The sequence below is a fragment of the Lissotriton helveticus genome, chromosome 3_1, assembly GCF_964261635.1.
Source record: "Lissotriton helveticus chromosome 3_1, aLisHel1.1, whole genome shotgun sequence".
Taxonomy (NCBI): Eukaryota; Metazoa; Chordata; class Amphibia; order Caudata; family Salamandridae; genus Lissotriton; species Lissotriton helveticus.
The window spans coordinates 542,663,138-542,686,139 of record NC_136061.1 but is presented as its reverse complement, the minus strand read 5'-3'; the positions used below and the strand labels follow the sequence as shown (position 1 = coordinate 542,686,139).

Here is a 23,002-nt window from a genome sequence, read left to right as displayed (position 1 = left end):
TGTCGTGCCATAAATTATGTAAAAATGTTGCCTCGCCGGCTTATTAGCGATGAAGAATCATAAATCTGTAGTTTAATTATAATTCGCGTAGAACTAAAAACATAGTAGAAGTTAGCAATCAAATTCCTAATGCCTCACTCTTGCAATTCATTTTCGGGAGAGCAACATGCTATACGATATCATTATTCTGCATTTAACTGCCTTATTTGCGATCGCTGGATTCAAGAAAATATAATATAGGGTCCACTCTCACTACTTTACCTCTCACTGTTGTGCCTCTTAAGAACACATGTAGGAATAGATCTCACTGTCCAATGAAAGTACATCATTTACAAGGACCAAGCCATTCCTGGAAAAAGTGGCCAATGGGAAGCCGGATAACATATCGTCTCCAGGAAGTGTCTTTTCAGCTTGAACAGATTGTAATGCTTGCTGTTTGCGGCAGCCTGCTGTAGAGACCACCGGGTGTTTAGCTGCTGTGCAGCTCTGCCCTAGAAAATTGCACGTTTATTACTCAAAATAATTTAAACGTAAAAAAACAATCTGCCGAAGAATGAAGGCTTCTGCCGGAGTGTTTTACGGCATTCTTATGTGCTTGGTGGCCGTAGGAATGCGAGATATGTTTTTCATGTACGAAGAGAACAGGTGCAGCATGACCTACATGTTTGAGTACCCCGAGTACCTGGTAAGTCATTCATTTAGTGGCGTGCATCTTCAGGTGCGCGTTGTCATACTATACTTCCCTCCTTGCCCTTGAACATTTCGTCTTGGACCCGGTGTGATGTTTTTCATTTTGTAACCTTGCATGGGTTTTGTTTAGGCTTCGCACGCTTTATTACGATAATTTATTGTAGATTATTAGTTTTAAGATTCGGAAAAAATGTGTTGATTCCCTTTCATAATCGAAGGCTGTATTGTGCAGTCTCCTCTTCTTTGACTTGCGTTGTTTTTGTTCTGATTATATTTTATTTTAACCTCTGGAAGGTAAGTAGCTTTAAAAGTCAGCTGTATGCTAAAACATTCTGCCTGTCTTTTTGTCAGTTTGTACCTAAATTACAGTTTTTCATGCAATAATTTTGAATCTTGTTGGTTTGCTGATTCTGGCTTTGCGGTCGGTGATCAATTGTTCTTGTGCGAAAATAAATTATGTGTAACGCGCATTCCAAACAGTTTCCAGTCGTTTCGTGTTTTTGTTTGGATTACCTAACCAACTGTCGATGGTTTCAGGAAATTTAGCAAGGCTGCGTGCAGTGCATTGTTAGGAGCATTCTGTTGACTGCAGGTAGTCGAGGTAGAGCGTTTCATAGTAATTATAAAGAACTGTTTTATGTAGTGCTTTCTACCCCAATTTTGTAATTGTGTGGCCGTCCCTGCAAATGACAACTGTTATTATTACCACATTTGAGTGGTAATAATTTTATTGTCCTCTGAAGGAGGTCCCGACATCCTAGCAGCCATGTCTGCTATTTCACTGGATTGAAACTGTTGCTTCCCAAACAAGCATTGGCATAGCCAATAGGTCTCGCCTTTGGGACCTTATAAGTGTTTATCCATGCAACAGTTGATGTTGTTGCACCAAGGATGTTGTGCGGGATAACTAAACACCTGTAAGGTCCCAAAGGCGAGACCTATTGGCTATGCCAATGCTTGTTTAAATTGTATTTACTTTATAGAGAGAACAGTAGGTGATACGGGTGCGTTTTGTGTTAATTTGTTGGATACCAATGGTGAGCCTATAGTGAGAATCTGATGATAGCAATGGTGACACTGGTGAATGATGTAAGAATGATGGGCATCACTCATAAAACTGCACTGGTTGATGTTGGGAAAGCGGTGAGTGGTGATGGTGAAAATGGTAGGTAGCGATCATGAGAGTGTTGCAGTAGATAGCGGAATGCAGGGATAATCTTTTAGAATGTGGCGAGAGGAACAATAGCTTAACAATGTATTCAGGCGTTTATGAAAAAGATCTGCAAGTTGGAGGCAAAGTTTAAACAATTACTTCTTGTGAAAGCAAGAAATACCATACTGCTGCACCCTTCTAAATTGTAAATTCATAAGCTCTGCTGAAGAGCAGACTTGGCATTGTTGCATGTAACTCCTCCACATGTTGCTAGTTTTATATCATTATCATATGAACTCTGGTGAGAGATTTCTAATACAAAAAAAGAAGCATATGGAAAATAAAAAGTCAGTGGATGTGGAAGCAGCTCAAATTTAACTTGAAGACCGCGTGTTCTGTGATGTTACAGTGGGAGGAAGGGAGTCTGAAAGAGCAGCTGCAACTTAAGCAGTTTGATGTATAGTGCTTCAGCCCCTGACGGGGTCGTAAAGTGCTCCGATTTGAATCTGTTTCTTGGGTGCCCGTTCAGGGTGCATAGTTGAATATGGTCTTGGGTGTATTCTAATCTATATACAAGATGTTGGGTGAGGTTTGATGTGGTGACATCACTGCACTTCATTGAAGTGTTGTGGAGAGTGAGAAAACTGACTTAGTCAAGCAAGCCAATACTGTCATACTGTGTAGCCCTTAGGCATAAATGTGATGTGTAAAAAAAATCAGTGGCATCATAAAAAGTGTTTTGGTTCTACGAACATCCCAAGTATATTTCGACACATCAGGGAGCAAGTTGATTGCAATTTTGGCAGGATAACCCCATTTACCTGAACCTTGCGTCATATTTGGAGCGGAGTGGAGACGAGTGATAATTAAAACACAGGGCTGAAACAGCAAAAATGCCAGTCCAGGGACTCATAGCAGGTAGTTCACAGAGGGGAGACAAACTGGGAAGCAAAGTCCGTTAGTAGTTGCACTATAGGAAGCACTTAGTGCAGTGTACAAGAAAAGGGATTAAGAGAGAGAAAAAGAAATGCAAGGTAGGCATTTGGCAAAAATAAACAAGGGAGGTTCCTTGTTATCAGAAAGCGGTTGCACGTGAACCTGTGTAGAAGCAGCCGGCAAGCGAGTTACGGCAGAGAGCGGAGGCCCAACTGGAGAGGGGGGAAACGTGCATAGCATGGTGAGCGCTCATAGCCACCATGGGGCAGCAGAGTGCTTACATATGAGAGGCAGTATGAGTGCTCAGGAAGTAACAATGGCAGTGGTGCGTGCGCACGGAGTCTGCTCTTTTTGGAAGCACATACTCGTGTTTGTGGGGCGCCCCTGCTCTCTCCCGCAAGGTGGATGCCGCCACACGCACGAGTATGTGCTTCGAAAAAGAGCAGAACGACGACAAAAGGTCCTCCTATGCAGCGAAAACGCGCATAGCATGGAGAGCGCTCATAGCCGCCAGGGGGCAGCAGAGTGCTTACATATCAGAGGCAGCATGAGTGCTCAGGAAGTAACAATGGCAGTGGTGCGTGCGCACGGAGTCTCCTCTTTTTGGAAGCACATACTTGTGCTTGTGGCGCACCCCTGCTCGCTCCCGCAAGGTGGATGCCGCCACAAGCACACGTATGTGTTTCGAAAAAGAGCAGAACGACGGCTAAAGGTCCTCCTATGCAGTGCATGCGCGCTGCATAGGTGAGACCTAAAAACGTTGGGGTTCTCAGACATATAGCAGCCCTGTACTCGCACATCAGGGTAGACGTCTCTCTGTTGCAGAACACATGCCCATCCTCCCAATTTGCAAGGGATACTCATTAAATCATCAATATTTTCCGGTCTATTCATTGTTTGTATTTTACTAGAGAATTGTACTAGTTTACACAGAAGGCATAACCGCATTCACACAGGTATGCTCATTAAATACTAGCTTTCTGTTCCCTGGCTCCTCCATTCTATTCCTGTCTTTCCCTGAGCTGGCTGACTAGTCCTCTGCTTTCGCCACTGAGTTCACCCAAGACTTCTTTCCTTTCTCAGTGTGAGAACAGTCCTATTCGACACATGAACCAAAGGTTAGTGTAATGCTGGTCAGTTCTGGAACTGGAAAAAACATAACTCTAGGAACCTCAAATAGGGAGACTGTGAATGTGGGATGAAAGTTGAAGGTCCGGGGGTGGACCTGAGGGCAAGGTGACAAGGAGGCCCAGTAAAGCAAGGCATAGTCAGAAAAGGAGCATTCAGTGACAACAAGCCCGACGTCTAAGGTCCGCAAATACATATGCATTATTATTATAAACTGTGTTCCAAAAGAAATTAACAGGTAGAAATGCAATATTAAACCTGTACTGGCAGATTTTTACGTCTTAAATTGGCCACATTTTACAAACCCCCCTTAGTTCTACATTGCCACCAAGGTGAACAAAAACCAGGTAGCCGTGGTGACTGGCACGGATCGGAGGTGACGGGGGTGTAAAAAAACAAAAAACAAACGTATTTTATCGCCACATCTCTCCTCCGCCGTCCCTCCCGTCGGGCTGTAAACAGTGAGCATTTAATTTACAGACCCTGTGCACATGTAGTGCCACTTTACAAGAGAGCACAAACACTTTAGCACTGGTAAAGTTCATAGAGTCCTAAGACCAACAAAATCGAATTCAATAAAAAACAAGCATTTGCAATGAAATAGGTCTCGCATTACAGAAAGTTTGAGCTATTGGCGTTGCATTATCATTTACAACACCATTAGCTCAAACTTTTAATAATGCAAGACCTTTTTAGGGCTCGCCTGGCGTTGGAGCGCGAAGCGCTCCCGCCAGCGAGTTCTATAGTCACCGTGTTCACTGGCAAGGGAGTCTAGAGCTGTGCACCAGGCGCTACTGGCCTGTGCACGAGCCGACTCAGCTCTGTGGACGCGCACGTCTCCGGAAGACGTGCTGCGCCCGAGCCGCCTCCCGCTTGTTTTCATATGCGCTCTCCTACAATCTTAATATCAGCTGTAACATTACCATACCACTGCTGTTTAGCATACCTATAGCTGCGTTAGCAATGCTGCCGTTGAACACCTAGTCTACACAGTTCTCTCATTTCAAGCTAGCTCCCTCCCCGCCGGTGTAGGGGGTGACGTCACGTCACCAGGCTCGACTCAGGCTAGTCCGTCGTCCATGGCTATGGTGTGGCATCTGTGCGGGCGCCGCTGATGGCGGCAGGCGGGCGCGCGCCTCTGTGTGTGACAGCTGGACCCGGGGGCTCGTAGGTGCTCCCATGCTTTGTGCCCATGGGCTGCCGGTCCGCGCTGCTGGTGACTCTGCTCACCTTTTGGCTGCTGCGCTGGGCGGCGGCTCTTGTCAATGCATTCCCGGGCGAAGGTGCCAGCGAGAGCCAGAGCCTCCGCTCCCTCCCCGGCTCAGGTGCTGATGTGACAGTGGAGGACGACGAGACGACAGCCGAGCAGGAATACTACGAGAGTGGGGCCCGTGACGACCGGCCGTCCAGGTGAGCAGGGGCGATGGTGTTGCAAGCCAAGTGGTGTAGCTATCCCAGAGGACTTTACAACTTGTACATTTGCAATTGTTTTCTATTTGTATCTCTTCCCTGTGTGACTTTACAACTTGTACATTTGCAATTTTTTTTCCTATTTGTATCTTTTATATAACTCGTGTAATCCTTAATCTTTATGTATCGCAACTGGTTCTTTTGTAAAGCGCACTGACACCTTCGGGTAATGTTCGCGCTATAGAAAATCGCATTAAACAAATAAAAAGAGGTATATGCACTCCCTTCCCCTCCTCCAGGGAAGGGGACGAAAAGTAGAGCCTAAGGATACAACAACATGCACAAGATGGGATGCAGTCAACCTGTATGTACTTAGTGCCGTGCAAACGACAGTAGAACGTCACATGAGTTTGGGGCAATTAATGTGTCTGAGAATACAGTGCAGTCCAGTTTAGCTGAGTGTGCAGCCTATAATATTTGTATAATGCAGAAGGGGGATGCAATCAATACACCGGTATGGAGGATCGTGTAAATATGCTATGCACCAGGCTGATGTCATGGTGCAGGGGTCGTTTGACATGGGGACAGGGCAGCTTCTGAAGTGATGGGTGTACAACCCAGCTGAGGCTAGGGAGTGCATGCAATCTGGCAGTGCTTCCTTGTTTGAGGGGTGGGCATGGCGTCTGAAGGGCATTGCGGTGGTGGGAAGATGTACAGCTGACTATAGAAGGACGAGCGCCGTCTGAGCCCAGGTGAGGTACGTGCACCGTTGTACGGTTCTGTTTGGCATCGTATTACAGTTGCCTAATAATCTGTGCACCATCCTGACTCGTGATGGGTTATTTTTCATACACATTGACCCCGCCGCTTTTTTACAAACTGCTCATTCTTAATTGTCATCTTTCAATAAGGTTGAAATGCAGCAGCAGAATGGGTAAATGAGAATTCGTTCCAAGTCATTTGCAGCCTGGAAATCATGCAATCTAAATTTGCAAAAATAAATTCTCTCGGTGGGACAGGGAGTGTGAAAAAGAACGAGACCTCTTTACCAGAGACTCGTTCTCGAGTATAATTCTCAGAGGAAACAGCACTCGTGTAGTTGTCCAGTACCCTGTAATATTTTCCTGTTGGAAAAGACAGTAGTCGCAGTGTCTAAGTGATATGCACAGTAGTTGGTCAGAATTAATCTCTAGCTGGGTAAGGAGATTGCAAGATGCATTGTTAAATGTGATCTCCAATTAAGGTGTCTATTATATACTTCGTGAAGGTGCTCATACCTTCTCTATTGTTTGTTACTGTTATATTAGGTCGATGTCATCCGTTTACTTAAAGCGTTTAATATATAATACAGAACTGAGTAGCATACCCACTCCTTCCATTAGTATGCAACTAAACTCGTCTGTGTATCTTTGAAAGGGAGTTTGGTGGTTCGAGCCTTTGGTGCTAGTTAGCCTAGTAGTTTTTCATTTCATTATTCTTGACCGGAAATGTCATTATGGGCCGTCATGCTTTAACTATAAAGGAACCGTCATCTCCTGCGAGCTCGCTGGCCTTCAGCAGATCCGTTGTTCTTTTGGTTGGGCGAAGGCAGTTACATTGAAAATGAATGATATTACCCGATTGTTTTCAGAGTCATTAACCTGGCAACGAAAACATAGCACTACTTCATGCCTCAGGAAACAATTTGTTAACAGACTGGTTCTTGCTGTCTGCCTTCTCGCATGACTCCAAGCCATCACTCTCATCTCACATGTACAAAGACAAGCTGTTGACAGCGATTGCAATTGATTATACCCAAGAAGGGAACCCTTGACTAAATGGTCTTGAACTGCTTGCAATCGTTAATAATTCGCAGATATTATATAAGCCTAACTCAAACTATGAATATTTATTATGGAGTGATATGGATGAAACTGAAATTCGAGGGGTTTAAGTTTAGAGATCTGCTTGCTTCTGGGAGGAAGGGGTGGGCTTTTTTCTGTAATAAGGAATGCAGCGGGGTCTGAAAGTAGTTTGTCAGCTTATCAGAGGAAGGGTGATTACTGGTGTAGATGAGTACCAACACAGAACTTCCAAAATCAGATCACTGTATAAGAAGAGAACAATCATTTCTTATAGTAACTGTTGTCAGTAGCAGCACCCTGCAAGGCTTCCCCTCAGAAGTGACATGGAGGCACTGGTAGATAAACAATACAGCTTGAACAGTTAAGAAATTCAACTTAAGCAATGTCCAGGTGACGGCTTCTAATAAAGATAAATCATTCCCAACCAGGCATTACATTTAGTAATTCATATAATAAATACAACAAGATATTGAATTTTAAAGATGCTGGATGGGATGAAAGTCAGGTAACAGGTTACTGAATGATTTTCTAATTAACAATCTCAAAAATAGATTCCAGATGCGGAAACCTATTTGATACTGCATGCAAAAACTGCATGCAGGTGGTATTTAATGGTCAGCTTTTGCAACCAATACTAGCAGAGGTCTTTAACAGGGCCTTTGGTTTTAACTTACCACTTCTTGGGCATCTGCAACCTTTTGGGCTTCGGTATGGTAGCCAGATACTAAGCGGTAGCCTACCACATTAAACTACTGTAAGCTTGCACTTTGTAGCAGGTGGAGGGAATTTTTTGTGTTGTGGACTGAATGTTGTTTGTTTATTCACCGTCTGAATTTGTTCGGTTTTCGTTATTTAGCACATTTAGGATTTGGTGTTTCAGGTGAAATTAGCACATTTCTTCTTTGCAGAATTTTCGATATGCATTCCTGCTCTCTGCCTGCGGTGACGCACAATGTGCTACCTAGCACCAACGCAGGCACCCTTGCTCCATGGTACAAGTGTGCCTTCGTTGTAGGCAGGATTGTTTTTGTGCCCCTTCCTGCGAGAGACATTTTAAGGCATGAGCAAGGTGGGCTTCAGACTAGGGCCCCAGCCTTTCAGGGTGGGGGGCCCTGATAGAGCCAGCTCTGTTTTGCATAGAATCCTGTCCTGATGACTTAGATTATGTACCGTAATGTTACTGAGCTGCTGCTGTTGCATTATTAAAAACCACACATCCCTATCTCTGAATTTGAGATGTAAGCACATTTAGAATTTGGACCAGTGTGTTTATGCACTGTCAATGACCTGGCTTTAGAGGGCATGAAAGACCTGAAAATGGACTATATATTCAAAACTGTTATGGATAGGTGTCCCCTAATATTGGCACAGGGCCCCCAAAATCCTTAAGCTGTCTCTGCTTCCGGCACAAAATCAATCACCAGAGGCATTTTCCTCTTTCTAAGTGATCTGTAAAATGTAGGACATACATATCTGTGTAGAACATAAAGTAATTCATGTAAATTCATTAAATGCCGTCATGTGATTCTAGTGGCATCATAAGCCATGATGCTGAAAGTCAAGAGATGACTTGATGTTGATAGACATAGAAATGGAGAGAATAATTAAGAAGAGCAAGAGAGGAAGTGAAACAGAGCACAGGAGAGCAAGAGAGAAACAGAATGTCAATGAAGCGTAGGAGAAAGCGGGAGACAGAGTATGGGAGAGACAAAGAAGCAGAGAGAGAATGGGAAAGACAGCAGGAGAGAATTTTAGAGAGCGCATAAGAGTGAGAATGCAAGATTAAACAGAGTGATCTTAAACAATTATTTGAAAAACAGTAGATTCAACTTTGTAACCTATTGGCTCTCCCAATGTTTTTTTTGTTTTTTTTTTAGAAATGCCGCACTGTCTGCAATGCTGTGTAGCATGGCTAAAGTAAAACAATTTTTAAAAAAACAACGCTTTTTAATGTGCCCTCCCACATTATTTTATAGGTGCATGCCTACAAAATGACAGGGATGCTCTTTCAGCACATGCTCTTTCAGAAAAATCTTTTGAAAATAAAACCAAAAAAAGCCTGCCCATTACAAACCATTGGTTGGCTCTACTATCACACTTGTTGCTTCTTATTGGCCAGTGCCTCCTGCTCACCTCCTGCTTCTAGTGTTTGATCCTTCAATGTAGCATAGACCAAGTATAGCCTCTTGTCTGTAGATGGTGTCCTTCCACTGGCAGCACGCTGCTGCAGGTACTTTTATTTATATTTTTTCCATACACTCTATCAGAGTGCATGTGTTTGCAGTCCCTCACTCTCCTTCCTGTCAACCTCCCGCCCCTCTCACCATCCAGGCTCCTATGCCATGCTCCCCCATGTTGCTTGCCCCTCGCCTTCCTCCTTAAGTCCGTTGTGTTGCTGCTCCCTCACTCCTTCCCCACACCTCCCTTGTGCTGCTTTCGCCCTGCCGTCCTCCTGCTGTCCGTTGTGTTGCTGCTCCCTACCTCCTCTCTGCACCTCTCTTGTGGTGCTGGCTCCCTGCGTTATTTTAAGACTTATTGCATAGTAGCGCGGGCTGCTACGCAACATGTCTTTAAGAAAGGGGGAAAAAAAAGAAAAATGACAATCAACTCTGCCTGGGTCATATTGCTCTTTTTCTTTACTTTAAGTCATGTTGCCGAGTGAGCTGCTGTGCAGCATTTCTAAATAAAACCTTGACTAAGCCAATAGATCTCCATAGGCGAAACCTATTCGCTTGCCAATGCTTGTTTTGAGTTCTAATTACTAGTCACAGGCACTTATCAACCTTATAGCTTTTATCCAATTTACACTTCATTTTAAATACCGGAAATGTACATATTTTTTCCAACAAAATGTTATTTGTTCTTGTAACAAAAATGTTTAGGTGCCTTACATTTCCCCTTCATACCAATATACTTTGCATTTCCTGATATTGAGAGCTTTCTGAGAACCTTTATTTTGCGATGTTCTGCATAGTAGATTTGTTTGGGAAATTTGAAAAGTACCTAAATCTACACAAGCCAGAATAATATTAAAGATGGAAATCAATTTGTCCATCTCTGCTTACTTTTTCAGTGAGCTTACAACCAACCTTCCACAGCATACCATTATTAGTTATCTCCTGCAGGCTTCCCTTGCTTTCTTATGTTAGCTCACCCTGTGGACATGGACCAAGTACGTGTACTTCTTCATTTTTAGGTTGAGCTGGCGTTGGAGCGCGAAGCGCTCCCGCCAGCTCGACTATAGTCACCTTCCTCCCTGCCAAGGGAGTGAGCGCTCCCGCCAGCTCGACTATAGTCACCTTCCTCCCTGCCAAGGGAGTGAGAGCTGTGAACGAGCAGCTCCAGACCTGTGAACGAGCCGACTCAGGTCCGTGAACGCGCGGGAACGTCAACGTGCACGTTCACGCGCGTCACGCTCCTGTCCTCCCGCGTCTCTGCCGAGGCGCGCTCCAGGCCGACTTGCGGTGTGCGTCACAGCGTTTCTGGCCGGAGGTAGGTAAGTGAGGGCGGGGGGGGGACGGCGGGATTTGTTTGCTTGTTTTATTTCGTTATTGCACACACTCAAGTATCATAGCTGAGTGATGGGAGGGAAATAGTATGGATTCTCAATACGGAATCACTGAGTTACGCAATCGAGCAGGTGAAAATATATTTTCCATAAGAGCATTAAGACTTAATTTCCAGCCTCTTTAAGAAGTAGTTTCACTTATACTGATATTTTAATGCATGTTACACTTTCCGGTGCTTTCTATAACATAGAATTTATACCGCTTCATTACTTAATTATCAATGTGGCTAGTAGGCATCTACTCAGAATTTGGCAGGTCACAGTTGTGCTGCTGCATGTAGCTGCTGGTAACCAGCTGCAGCAGCTGTGCGCTGCCTTCAGAATGATATCTTCGTGTGTGTTCAAATCCGAGCAGAGGGAGTTAATATGTAACAATTGCCTTTAAATGTCTGCAACATGCTGTGATTGAGTGGCGAATCCCAGGGGCACAGACTCGAATCCAGAAGGGTGTGATCACAAATGTACGCAAAGGTGGAAATATATTTTCCGTAATTTAATAATGTCCCCCTATAGCATAATGATTATATAGGTCAGACTAGACTGTGAAAATAAACAAGCGGGGCTGGAGCCAGGCACCTAACTCGAAGCTTGGTTCTGTTGTGGTGAAAGGCAGGCACTTTTACCTAAAGAAGCATTTGCAATGCAATAGGTCTCACATTTACAGAAGTTTGATCTATTGACATTGTAAATGACAATGTCTTTTATTTTTGTTTTTAAAATATAAATAAAAGGCATTTTCATTTACAATGCCAATAGCTTAAACATTCCTAAATGCGAGACCTATTGCATTGCAAATGCTTGTTACAGCAAGTGAGGGAGAGCAAGACAGAGAAAGAGAGGGCGGAACACCATCCTGTCTTCTCTGCAGTTGCACCACCTGACTTACCGCACCTCCAGCAGGACGGTAGCAGAGTTAGGAGAAGACCTTTCCACATGGGAGCCATTGAGATGGACCTGAGCCCTGCTGAACACAAGGGGCATTCTCCTGTGGCGGCACTGAATGGAGCGTCAGCCCAGGAAGGGAATCACAATGCTCCTGAGCAACAGGGGGAGAGGGAGGCTCCGAGACGGCAACAGGGAGAAAGGAAGGCACAGAGAGGGCCCTTCGGTAAGTGCTCGTTTCAAGTGCTATAAATCGACAAGAAAACAAAATTGCGACAAAAATTCAAAGTGAATATGGATTAATGTCACGGTATCCAAAAACACCCCCTTTCCTGCCCCTCGGACGCCCCCAGGACCTGAGGGCTGCCATGACTGACCCCCCCCCCCCATCCTATCATTTTAAATACCACCTTTGAGGTGATATTAAGGTGTTTGTTAACTCTGTGCTTAAAAGTTATTGGCCTATTTTTTTTAAATCTGGTTTTTGGTAGTAGGATGTCGATTTAGTATTGCTCTAGTTTATTTTTAAGATTTTTGGAGAACTTTACATCTTACAGTTTGACATGTGAATGCCTTGCTTGACAGTGTCGCCCTTCGCATGGGCCACTGAGGGGTTTGGCAGTTTTAGGGGACACATGACATGACAGAGGGATGCTTATGATTTTTGTCTCTCCAACCAGGATGGCCCAGGTGGCAAATAGAGAAATGGTTCTGGCATCTACTGACAGTTGCTCAGGAGCATCCTAAATGTTGGTGTTTGAGGGCGGCATGGCCACTGGAGCACTATGACAAGGGTGTCCCCTTAGTCTAGCACTTTCAAGTGTTGCCAGTGAGCAAGTCCTTCCATGCATTTATACCTCTGGCTAAATGGGTTCTGGGCTGGGGCAATGCTGAGCTCGAGCTTTTTGCCTGTACACATTTCTGAAGAAGATATTGTGTGCTGATTTTGTCAATTTTTAAGACTCATGTCAAGCTTAGATTATCTTGTCAGAAGGTAACTGGCACAATGTGGATGCCAAACTTACCCAAATGCCCTTTGTAAATAAATACGACTCATACTTTCCTAAATGACTATTTGAGCTGTCTGTAGGTTATTGAGGCAACCGAGGGTCCATAACTTAAAGGATGTGAGAAGTGAAAGGAAGAGCTCAAATTGGGTACGTTTTCAGTTGAATAAGATGGGCTGCTGGTCGCCCGAGGCCACTCCCCGAATATATTTAAAGGGTGCTTGCAGTGCTTAATTTGTGAAAGAATAAGTGCTAGGGCTCTCGTCAGGAGGCCGCTGCAGCTTGCACCACATGTTGCCCGTGCCAGTGCTGCCAATGATAGTAACAACACAACTACTAACAATCACACTTCTAACTGTTATTTTGGTCACCTCTCTAGATGAGCCAGACAGCACCACCTTGTGGCAGGCTGTCACAAGCGCTGGTGTTGACAATTAAGCGCCGGTACTGAGCACCAAAAACCATCTGTTCAAATTAAGAACAGGGGGCCAGTCCATCATTGCAGTATAGTGCCTGCGTCATAGGTCTCATTGTGAGCGCCAGGCAGCGAACACGAAAGCAGGGGTCTTGCAAGGGTGGGAGCTACGAGGAGACGCATCCGTCTCCCCTCTAAGAGGCGAGGCCTTGGCGGACGGTGGGCGCCTCAAGCTGCCAATCTGTTTCTATGGGCGAGGCAGCAAACCACGACGGTCTCTTTTCCTCTCCACCCAAATACAAGCGGTGGGCACTAGCACACGTGTAGAGACATATGGGCTCACCACGTACATGCATAAACACACACCAACACACAAACTAAAGACCCACAAACAAATGTGCATATCTTAAGGTACACTACCTCTCACATCGAGAATTTATAACTCAAGCAGATTTGTAGACATGCAAATGCCCATCTCCCACACACCTGAACACACACGCATAGATGCCATCGCGCACACTGATCTCCCACAGAAACGTACAGATTCGTTGAACACGCAGAGATCCACATGCACACATCAAACACAGGTGGATCAGACAGGTCCAGACACGTTCACACATTCAGATGCCCTCAAACACACAGGTCAAGGACACTCACACATGCACACAAATACAGCTGGTTAGCAAAGAAATAACACACAGATCCATCACAGACACATACAACGCAAATATTTACATAGAGACGCACAGTGACTTCCCACACGCCCCTCCACCAATACTCACCCCTCCCGCTGACAGATCAACCACTCAAGCACCGATCAGACATAGACAGACACACAGAGAACCGTCACACTAGCAAACGCACATAATCACACTGATCTAAACACACTGGGTTACACACAGAGATTGCACACACAAACACAAAGGTACAGACACCAACACAGGAGTGCTCCCTCCCTGGAGCTCCGTGGAGTACCGGTGCATGGCGGCAGGCCATACTGGAATTTTAAGCATGGGGTGCAGGATTGGGGCGGTTTCGATGGTGACAAACCACTGCTGTCTCTTTGCATATTTCTTCCTCCGAGTGGAGGGCTGGCCTCGTTTTTTTTCTCTGCATATTTAATTGCAGGAACATTTTCCGAGGCCTGTGATACTCCCGTGGAAAAAAGAGCTCCGAAGCACTGGGGAGACAGCAGCAGAGATCCAAGGATTATCGTAACCCGATGGGGGCTAGGAGGTGCACTGCTGAATCCCCCCTAGGTAGAGGGCAGGTTCTGGATAGGTAGGGCCACTTGGGAGGTAATGAAAGGGCAGTATGGGAGGGGGCACAAGGTCTTCAAGGGCACAGTGACATGGAGGTTCGCTACAGCCCCCCACCCCCATCTAGTAACCATAACAAACCTGCAACGTTCCCCTCCCTCGCTAGTGAACGTCCTCGTACCCGCCTCTCTATCGAGAAAACACAGCGGGACGTCGCTGCTACCAAGACAGACACACAGACAGGGGTTACACTAAAAAGCTAGACCCAGGGACAGAGAATCTACTAAAAGTCACATTTATGGAAAGCAACTCTACTAAGTACCACACATATGAACAAACCAGGATAAGAAATGGGGCAAGAGTGCAGGACAGCCATACCTTGACCTCTTGTTGTTGGAACCTCGTCGTTGGACCTTGCCTGCTCGTTGCTGGAGCTCATCATGCACAGTTGGCTCTGGGGTTCCGTCACGGGAGCAGTACTGCACAAGAGCTGTTTGCCGAGTCCGCAAGAAGAAAATCGGGTGGTCGTATGGAGCAGCAGTGTGCTGCAGCATCGTGGGATGGACGGAGCAAATTGTGTTGCATTGCTCCTGAATCAGCGGCCCAAGTGGTGCCAAAATGGAGGTGCGAGTGAAATCGTGCGAGCCTGCCCGGCCTCTCGGAGGGTTGGCTTGGCGAGCGGGCAGCTCCACAAGCAAGCGAGTGGACGTGGGAGCTGTTGAGACCACCCACAAAAGGCACAAGTCTTTCACACGCAGCAGCGTGCAATACAGCTTTCCTGCGATCCAACCAGGGTGCAGAAAAGCAGGAATTAATGCCTGGCAAGGGCAGGGAGCTGCAGGAATGCCGTTGGCCCACCCACTTCACAGAGCCAGCGGCAGTGAAAGCAAAATAAACACGACCGCGAGTGGTGCGCGCGTGCGAGCCACAGCGAAACATGTGGTTTAATAGACACCAATAGACTGTGGGCGGAGCTATGCGCCCGCCTTTGGCCTATTGCGTGCTGTCTTGCTAAAATACACTAACGCAAAGGCCAATAGCGGGACACAATAGGAAAAGCAAACGCACAAGCGTGTGCGATTCCTAGGTGAGTGCTGAAACCCCGTTTTTCACCTACTAAATGTCTCGTGCTGCGCGAGCACTCCTGCGCTCTGCAACGCTAGGCGCGAGACCTAAAAATAGGAGGAAGGTAAAATGTTTGGGGGTGACACTGCAGAGGAGGGCCAGGTTCAACAATAGGCAGGCACGTTGTTACGGTGATAGTAGGCACTGGTATACTCAACTGTGTCAGTTATGTCACTTATACAATTTGCGCCGGAATTAGACTTTGAGTCAAGTGTTAGTTACCTGCTCTGCCGTTGGCCCTCCTGCAACAGCACTCCCTTCCAATGTGGAAGTTGATGCAGATTTATAGACCGGGCTCTGGGGAAGCACGTTCACCAATTTGAGATAGTAAACACATTTTTGATCACAATGTACAGCCGCTGAAAATGCAGTGAAGACCTCGGCGTTTTTTCGTTGTCACAGTTTCGACACACATGTAAGACATGTCGCTGTAGCAGGGACAAGGAATCTCTTGAAAGCAGTAATACAAAAATAAGCAGCCACCATCGTAGTGAATATACTTCTTTATTTTCCACTCAAGTGCTAATGTTTGCATTTACATGGCTGCCAATGGCTCTGCATGTGTTAGTCAGCACAGCTTAGCTTTCTTGGAGTCGAACGTTTCCTTTCCCTGTTTCGAGTAGGGACCATTAAAGCCAAGCATGAAACTGCTTTTGGCCAGAAGCCTAGGAATAAGGGAAGGCATCAAACGTTACATGGAGCCACCTGGTAGCTTTGCAGGTGAGAATGTTTGTCTATATGATTGCCCCAGTGTGTTTCCTGTGTGCAGAGGTGTCTGTGTGCGTGTGTTTCATTTTGAAGAGATACCTGTATGTGTGTTGTGCTGTCTTCATGTAAGCCTGTGATCGTCACATTGTCTGCATGTGTTCATGTAGTTGTATTCCCGTGATTTGTGCGCACGTTCAGTGCATTAATTGCCTTCTACACTCACCATTTACAGAAGAAAACAAAACAGTTTGTAAATAGGCTTAAAACCGGTGTATCTACATGGGGAAACTCACTGACTGCTCTGAAATGTGCTATGGGTGCAGAATGAGGTTTACCAGACAGTAAAGTAAAACACTCTCAGTAAAGAATAAGAAAAGGAAACGTATACAAAATATAGAACAATACACATGGCAGAGGCTAACAAGTTAGCTAAGCCTATAGTGTAAGCCTGCTCAGTGGACCGAAGAAGTGTGTGAAATTCGCTTATGGCTTAAATGTAATTCAAGCGGACAGCCCTTAATTGGATCAACCAGGTCAGGTAACCAGTAATTAGACAACACGCATGCTAAATAACAGTGTAACTTGTAATGTTAAGACAAAAGCTACAATGCAGTCGTAATGTTATGGTGCGTTTCTGTATAGTGAAAAAATTAGGAAAAAGAAAACAGCGCTGTTTCATTGGGTGCAAAGCATCAAAAACAAGACATGCAATTTTCCATGAACACGAAAAGGATGTACTGTCGGAAAGGCTTAGATAAATCAAAGTGTATGGATCACCAGACATCCATTAGCTGACGCCTGTGCTACACAGATGTCCACATATGATGTACTACTCGGATACAGCACACGTCATGTGCCCTAGAACAACCTGATTGTTTCCACACAGATACCTTGATTCTTGGCCTATTGTTAATGTAGGATCCAGCAGCCAGTTTGCAATAGCAACACTTTTTTTTTTACATGGTTTCATTCTTGTGTAAAATGAGACATTAAATCCCCAAGCTACAATTTCACATACAACAGATAGTGCCAGGTATAAATACCCTTCAACGTTGTTATTATGTATTGGGAAAACTAAACTAACCTTAGACATTCCCCATTCTAAAAGTGTATGTAGTTCACATCACTACTTACGTTTCTGATTTTCACGAAATTATCTAATTTGCTTTTACATGTCCTTAAAAACTTGGTAAGTGATTTATATCTTCAGAACAACGTGATATGATTTTTTCCATTTTCATTATCAACATTTTTCTATCCATTATCTGCTAAAATACACTATATTTACATTGCATGCCGCCACGCCGGAAAATAAAATTAGACCTAAGCAGAGCTTTTGTAAAGTCTGCAGTGCGGTGATTGGTAGCTATTTAACATTGACAAATTACTTTTCCCAATTTCAGATGGCTCTCCCCAGAAATGTTTCATGTTCACTACTGCAAAACTATGCCAGGATTATGTCAAACGGTTAAATTTTGTAATGCCCATTTGTCGGCTCTGCACAGTGTGAATACTCCTAATTGGTGGCCCCAAATCATAGCTCCTATTATTATATATTAGATTGCATTGATTAGTTTATTTTGCAGAACTATTTGTTCGATTACTATGATCTTCTGGCACTAACATCTTAGTTACAAAGTTCTCCAGAACATATTCAATAATATACACATTGCCCAAGCAGGCAATATACTTAGAAACCCCACACCCTCCCTTTATCAATGTGCCTTACTGAAAACAACAAAAAACTTAGCTGTGCCCATAGGTGGCCAGTAAATGTATTGTGGCTCCTTTTACAGAATACCTATAGCGCAAAGATGCTCAGGAATATGCACACTGCAGGCAAACATAACATTGCCAATTATGTCATTGCAGGAGTGGTTGTTAATTTTGAAGCTGTCAATCATTCTAATGACCCTATCTTATCCAGTTTGCAGTTTGAAACAAGCATTTGCAATGCAATAGGTCTCGCATTCACCCGGGTTTGAGCAATTGGTATTGTAAATGACATTGCCTTTTATTTATGTTTTGGTTTTTAAAACATAAATAAAAGCCATTATCATTTACAATGCCAATAGGTCAAACGCACGTAAATGCGAGACTTATTGCATTGCAAATGCTTGTTGTAATCGAAAAGACATTTTCCACAGTGCATACCGGCTCCTTTAATCGTAATCACAAAAACAAACAAGCATTTACAATGGCCCAGCAAATCAAATCTGGCTCCCCTTCGGACCCATTGAAACAAGCTTTCTTCAGAGACCAGTCTTTCTTGGGTCGCTCGATGGTTTGTTCCTTAGTCAATCTCTCGTTGGCCTCTGGTGTGGTACCAACTAAATGGAAGCAGGCGGTGGTTTCTCCGATACTGAAGAAGTCTTCTTTGGATCCTTTAAAACCCGAGAACTACCGCCCTATTTCTTTACTCCCCTGGCCAACGAAAATCACGGAGGCCCATGTTAATCTGGTCCTTGCTGACCATCTCACTCGGGCCAATGTGCTGGACCCCACGCAGAACGGCTTCCGTGATGGGCACAGCACGGAGACGGCCCTTCTTGCTATGGTGGAGCATTTGCGTGCGGTGTTGGATGCGGGTCAGACGGCGGCGCTTGTATTATTAGACCTTAGCGCCGCCTTTGATACCGTCTCTCATCGCATCTTGCTACACCGGTTGGAGGAGATTGGCATGGGGGGTCTGCTCTGCAGTGGTTCCGCTCCTTTCTTGACAGCCGTTCTTTCTGCGTAGCCATTCCACCTTACCAGTCCAAATTCCATCCTCTGGCCATGGGGGTTCCCCAGGGCTCCTCGCTGAGTCCCACGTTATTTAATCTTTACGTGAGACCGCTGGCTGAGGTTGTCAAGCAGTGGGGCCTGACTATGGTGTCATATGCTGACGACACTCAGCTGGCGGTTACTCTCAGCGGGGATGCGGATCTGGATGCCCCTAGGTTTCAGAGTGGACTGAAGGCACTGGCTGACTGGATGACTGCGAACTGTCTCCAGCTTAATGCCAGTAAGACAGAGATCATGGTTGTCGGTAAGTGTGCGGAGCTCTGGGGAGACAGGTGGTGGCCGCCGGAATTAGGACCATCTCCGACTCCGGTCTCTGGACTGAAAAATCTGGGAGTTTGGTTAGATTCCAGCCTTAACTTTGTTGGCCACACAAAGAAAACTGCGTCCTGCTGCTTTGGTGTGCTGCGGGGCCTTAGACCTGTTCTAAAATTTTTTGATGCCCCCACCAGGCAGCTGGTGGTTCAGGCGACGGTGATCTCCCGGCTTGATTACGCCAGCTCCCTCCTGGTGGGGTCTAATCAGGCCGAACTTTCTCGCCTGCAGCGCGTCCAAAATGCGGCTGCCAGAGCTATAGTTGGTTTGCCTAGATTCTGCTCCGTCTCTAACACCCTCCGCTCCCTGCACTGGTTGCCGGTGCGGTCGAGAATCCAGTTCAAGGTTTTGTGTCTGGCTTTTAAAATTCTAAAAGGCACTGCCCCCCAGATCTTGTCTAATCTTTTTTCTTTGTATGTTCCGTCTCGCTCCCTCCGCTCTCTGGGCCAGGCTCTTGCCATTGTTCCCTGGTTCCAGCTGTGCCGTGCCGGCGGCCGCTCCTTTCGAGTGAGAGCGGCGGCTATTTGGAACTCCCTTCCGGCTGAGATTCGACTCCTGGAGGACCTTCTACAGTTTCGTAGGGCGATTAAGACTTTTTTGTTTTAATTCTGGTTATTTTTGTGCTCCTCTGCCCTGTTGTTAGCGGTGTTGTGTTTCACCTTGTCATGCGCCAGGACGCTCCTTTGCTGGAGCAGCTGTGCGCACAATAAATACCGTTAACATAACATAACATAACAATAGGTCTCGCAGTTGTTAGAGTTTGAGCTATTGGCATTGTAAGTGGCAATGTCTTTTATTTATGTGTTGGTTTTTAAAACATAAATAAAAGGCATTGTCATTTACAATGCCAATAGGTTAAACTCTCGCAAATGCGAGACCTATTGCATTGCAAATGCTTTTTTTTAATGTAGTTGTCTGTGAAGTTCCACTTGCAAGTCATGGAGCACGCCCAGGTCAAGCAGAATCTGTGGTGTTTCTAGACAACTGAAACAGCCAATTGTTTTATGGCCATTTCTTGCAGGGGCTTCACAAAAAACAACCACGAGGACTGACAGGGGAGACCCCTCAGCAATCCTGCATATTAATGTTTTAGGAGAAAAGATAGTTGCAAAAAAATACTAGGCGTGACCGTCTGGACAAGATTGGACAAAACCAAAGAAAAACAGCAGTCTTTTCCACGTTTGGGGTGTCTTTAAAGCCCTAGCCTAGCAACATTTTAACTGCACTCTGCATCTGCACTCTAAATCTGCACTCTGAATCTTGAATCTCAGGGGTGTGGAAATTTTTTAATATTCTACTTGTCCATGGGACAAAATGCAACATATATCTACATGTCCTGTAAGACAATCCACTTGTCCCACCTGTTCCCAAATCAATAATGTGGGATGACACAGAGCCATTAATGGATTTTTGTTTTAATAAAACTGACTAGTGATATCAATGATTTGCAAAAATGTTGAAGGAAAACTTGACTTTATTGCGGAGAAAAGCGATAATATCCTTAAGTGCTGAAACAAAACAATAAATGATCTTCAATAAACCAATCAAATGACACTTGTTAAAGCCCACAGCTGGTTCGAAGGTAGTGTCCCAGCAATCTAGCAGACAGTAAAGGAAGGCCAAAGTAATAAAAAATTAAACTGAGTCAAATAGCCAAGTTTTAAGTTGCCTTTTGAAGGCTGACAGTCCACCGTAACTGAAAGGAAGAATGTCAATAATTTTGCAGTGCGTACAGTAGGTTTGCTGAAACAACGAAACTTCAGAAATTTTGGAATCCGCAGGAGTTGACTATTGTTGGATCTAAGTGCCCTCTTTTGAGTATACAGAGACAGTCTATTCAGGAGATAACATGGGGCCTCACCATGATAAGTGCTGAAAGCCAACGTTAGAGTTTTGAAGTTGATACCCTATACCACTGGAAGCCAGTGCAGATGTCTCAAATATGGAGAGATATTATGGCACCTCGGCACTCTCCTGATTAGTCGTGCCACTGCATTTTGAATTAGCTGAAGTCGGTGTATCAAATATGCAGGAAGACCAAGGTTGAGCCTGTTATATTAGTCCAGATGGGACAAAATTAAAGAATGAACTACTGATTTCCTTGTCTCTTCAGAAACCAGATCAAGAAACTTCTTTATCATGTTCATCTTTATAAGGCAGTCAGACGAAATATGTTTAATTTGAGACATAAAAGAGAGGGTGGAGTCAAAGATGGTGCACACATTTCTAGCAGACGTGATATGATTAGGACAGGTGGTTGGCAGGCCACCACCAGATAGAAGGTGGCAGGGGTCATTTTGGTAAAAACCAAAACATTTGATTTGTCAGAATTGTGTTTTAAACAATTTGCATCCATCCAAGTTGTGACTACTCCAAGACATTCTTTGAAGTTGTGAAAAGGTTCCTCCATATTATCTTGGAAAGATCTTGAATAACTGACTTCAGGTATGGTAGCTTCGATATACTGGTCCAAATCACAAGCTGCAGCATATTTGCACATCCATCCATGTTGGTTGTATGTTGAAATATCTACTGCAGAAACATCATGCTGCCAAAATATTGAGAACCAAAATATAGAGTCTGGAGTTAGGAATAGTAAATCTTTACTTACCAATTACTTTCTCCAAATTTTGACGCTCAAACGTTTGTATATAATATTCTGCTAGCACGATATACTTATTCATAATTAAGGTGGAGTACCTCAGTGTTGCATTAAAAAATTAAAGGGATGAGAAATGCTGTGCAGTTGGTGAGGTGCTGTCTGTCACAAAACGTCTAGCCTCCTTCCAGCCTAATTAGTTCTTCCCCTTTCATCTTGCCAAACTGACATACTCACTGCACATACACACAACCAAACTGCAATGACACACACACCTGGGACAGACAGACACCTTCTGCACACTCAAACAACGCCATTGCACAGACACATAGCAGCTACACTGCAGATGCATACACTCATACATCACTTAATGGACAGACACACAACCCCATGCAGGACCACACCCCTAGAGACATACCCCCGCGCAGACTTAAGCACACCTCCTATAGATAGGCCCAAACACTTCCTATTGATAGGCAGTGCCTAACAGGAAAGGTTTGCATAACATGTGCTTAACTTGGCCCTGACTGGAGCAGATACTGCCTGCAAACATATCCATGGATTTCCAGAAAAGGCTGAAAGAAGCCACTCTTTTTCTGTTCTAATGAAGGACATTCTACAAATGTATGAGAAATACAAATGTATGTTGCAGAAGGGGAAGGGTTCCAAGGAAGTTTTGAATTAGGTGACAATGATGTCCAGCATAGGTCCACGAGGGCAGGTCCGAATCCATGGCCAGACTTTCCAAATTACCACTGACTATTCAAATTAGTTCCAATGAGATTAAATTGGTATATGTTTATTTTATGTAATAATCCTGAAAATCTAGTATGGGTTTGGCCCTCCTTGGCACATGTTGGACACCCCTAGTCTCTGGCTGTTTAGGATCTATAGTTTGCCAATGCTTATTTCAACTTTGGTTAGTAAATAGCACAGCTTTTCAGGTTGTTAGGCTCAAAGTGTAAATGTGCACTTGTAAAAAGATTCACTTACACCTACCTTTTCTTGTGAATAAATATTTTCTGAGGTGTGAGAAGAGGGTGTTTCAGGAGGGTATTTGGGTCGGTATGCCATGGGAAGTTTATGCACGCCCACAAAATAATGCATTTGGGAGTATTCACAACTCTTTCCACAGCCCATTCTCATCATGGACATGGCCAAATATCTATCCATATCAAA

At 44.7% G+C, this 23,002-nt stretch overlaps 1 protein-coding gene across 1 annotated transcript in view; it reads left to right on the top strand.

Annotated features, from left to right (window-relative positions):
• The first annotated feature begins 384 nt into the window (after positions 1–384).
• The window catches only part of PGAP1 (post-GPI attachment to proteins inositol deacylase 1), an 896,430-nt gene continuing 873,812 nt past the window's right edge, over positions 385–23,002 (top strand). Inside the window, exon 1 of the mRNA XM_078680427.1 lies at positions 385–685. Coding sequence (XP_078536553.1) covers positions 554–685 — 132 coding nt within the window. The 5' untranslated portion in view covers positions 385–553. The remainder of the gene's footprint in view (positions 686–23,002) is intronic.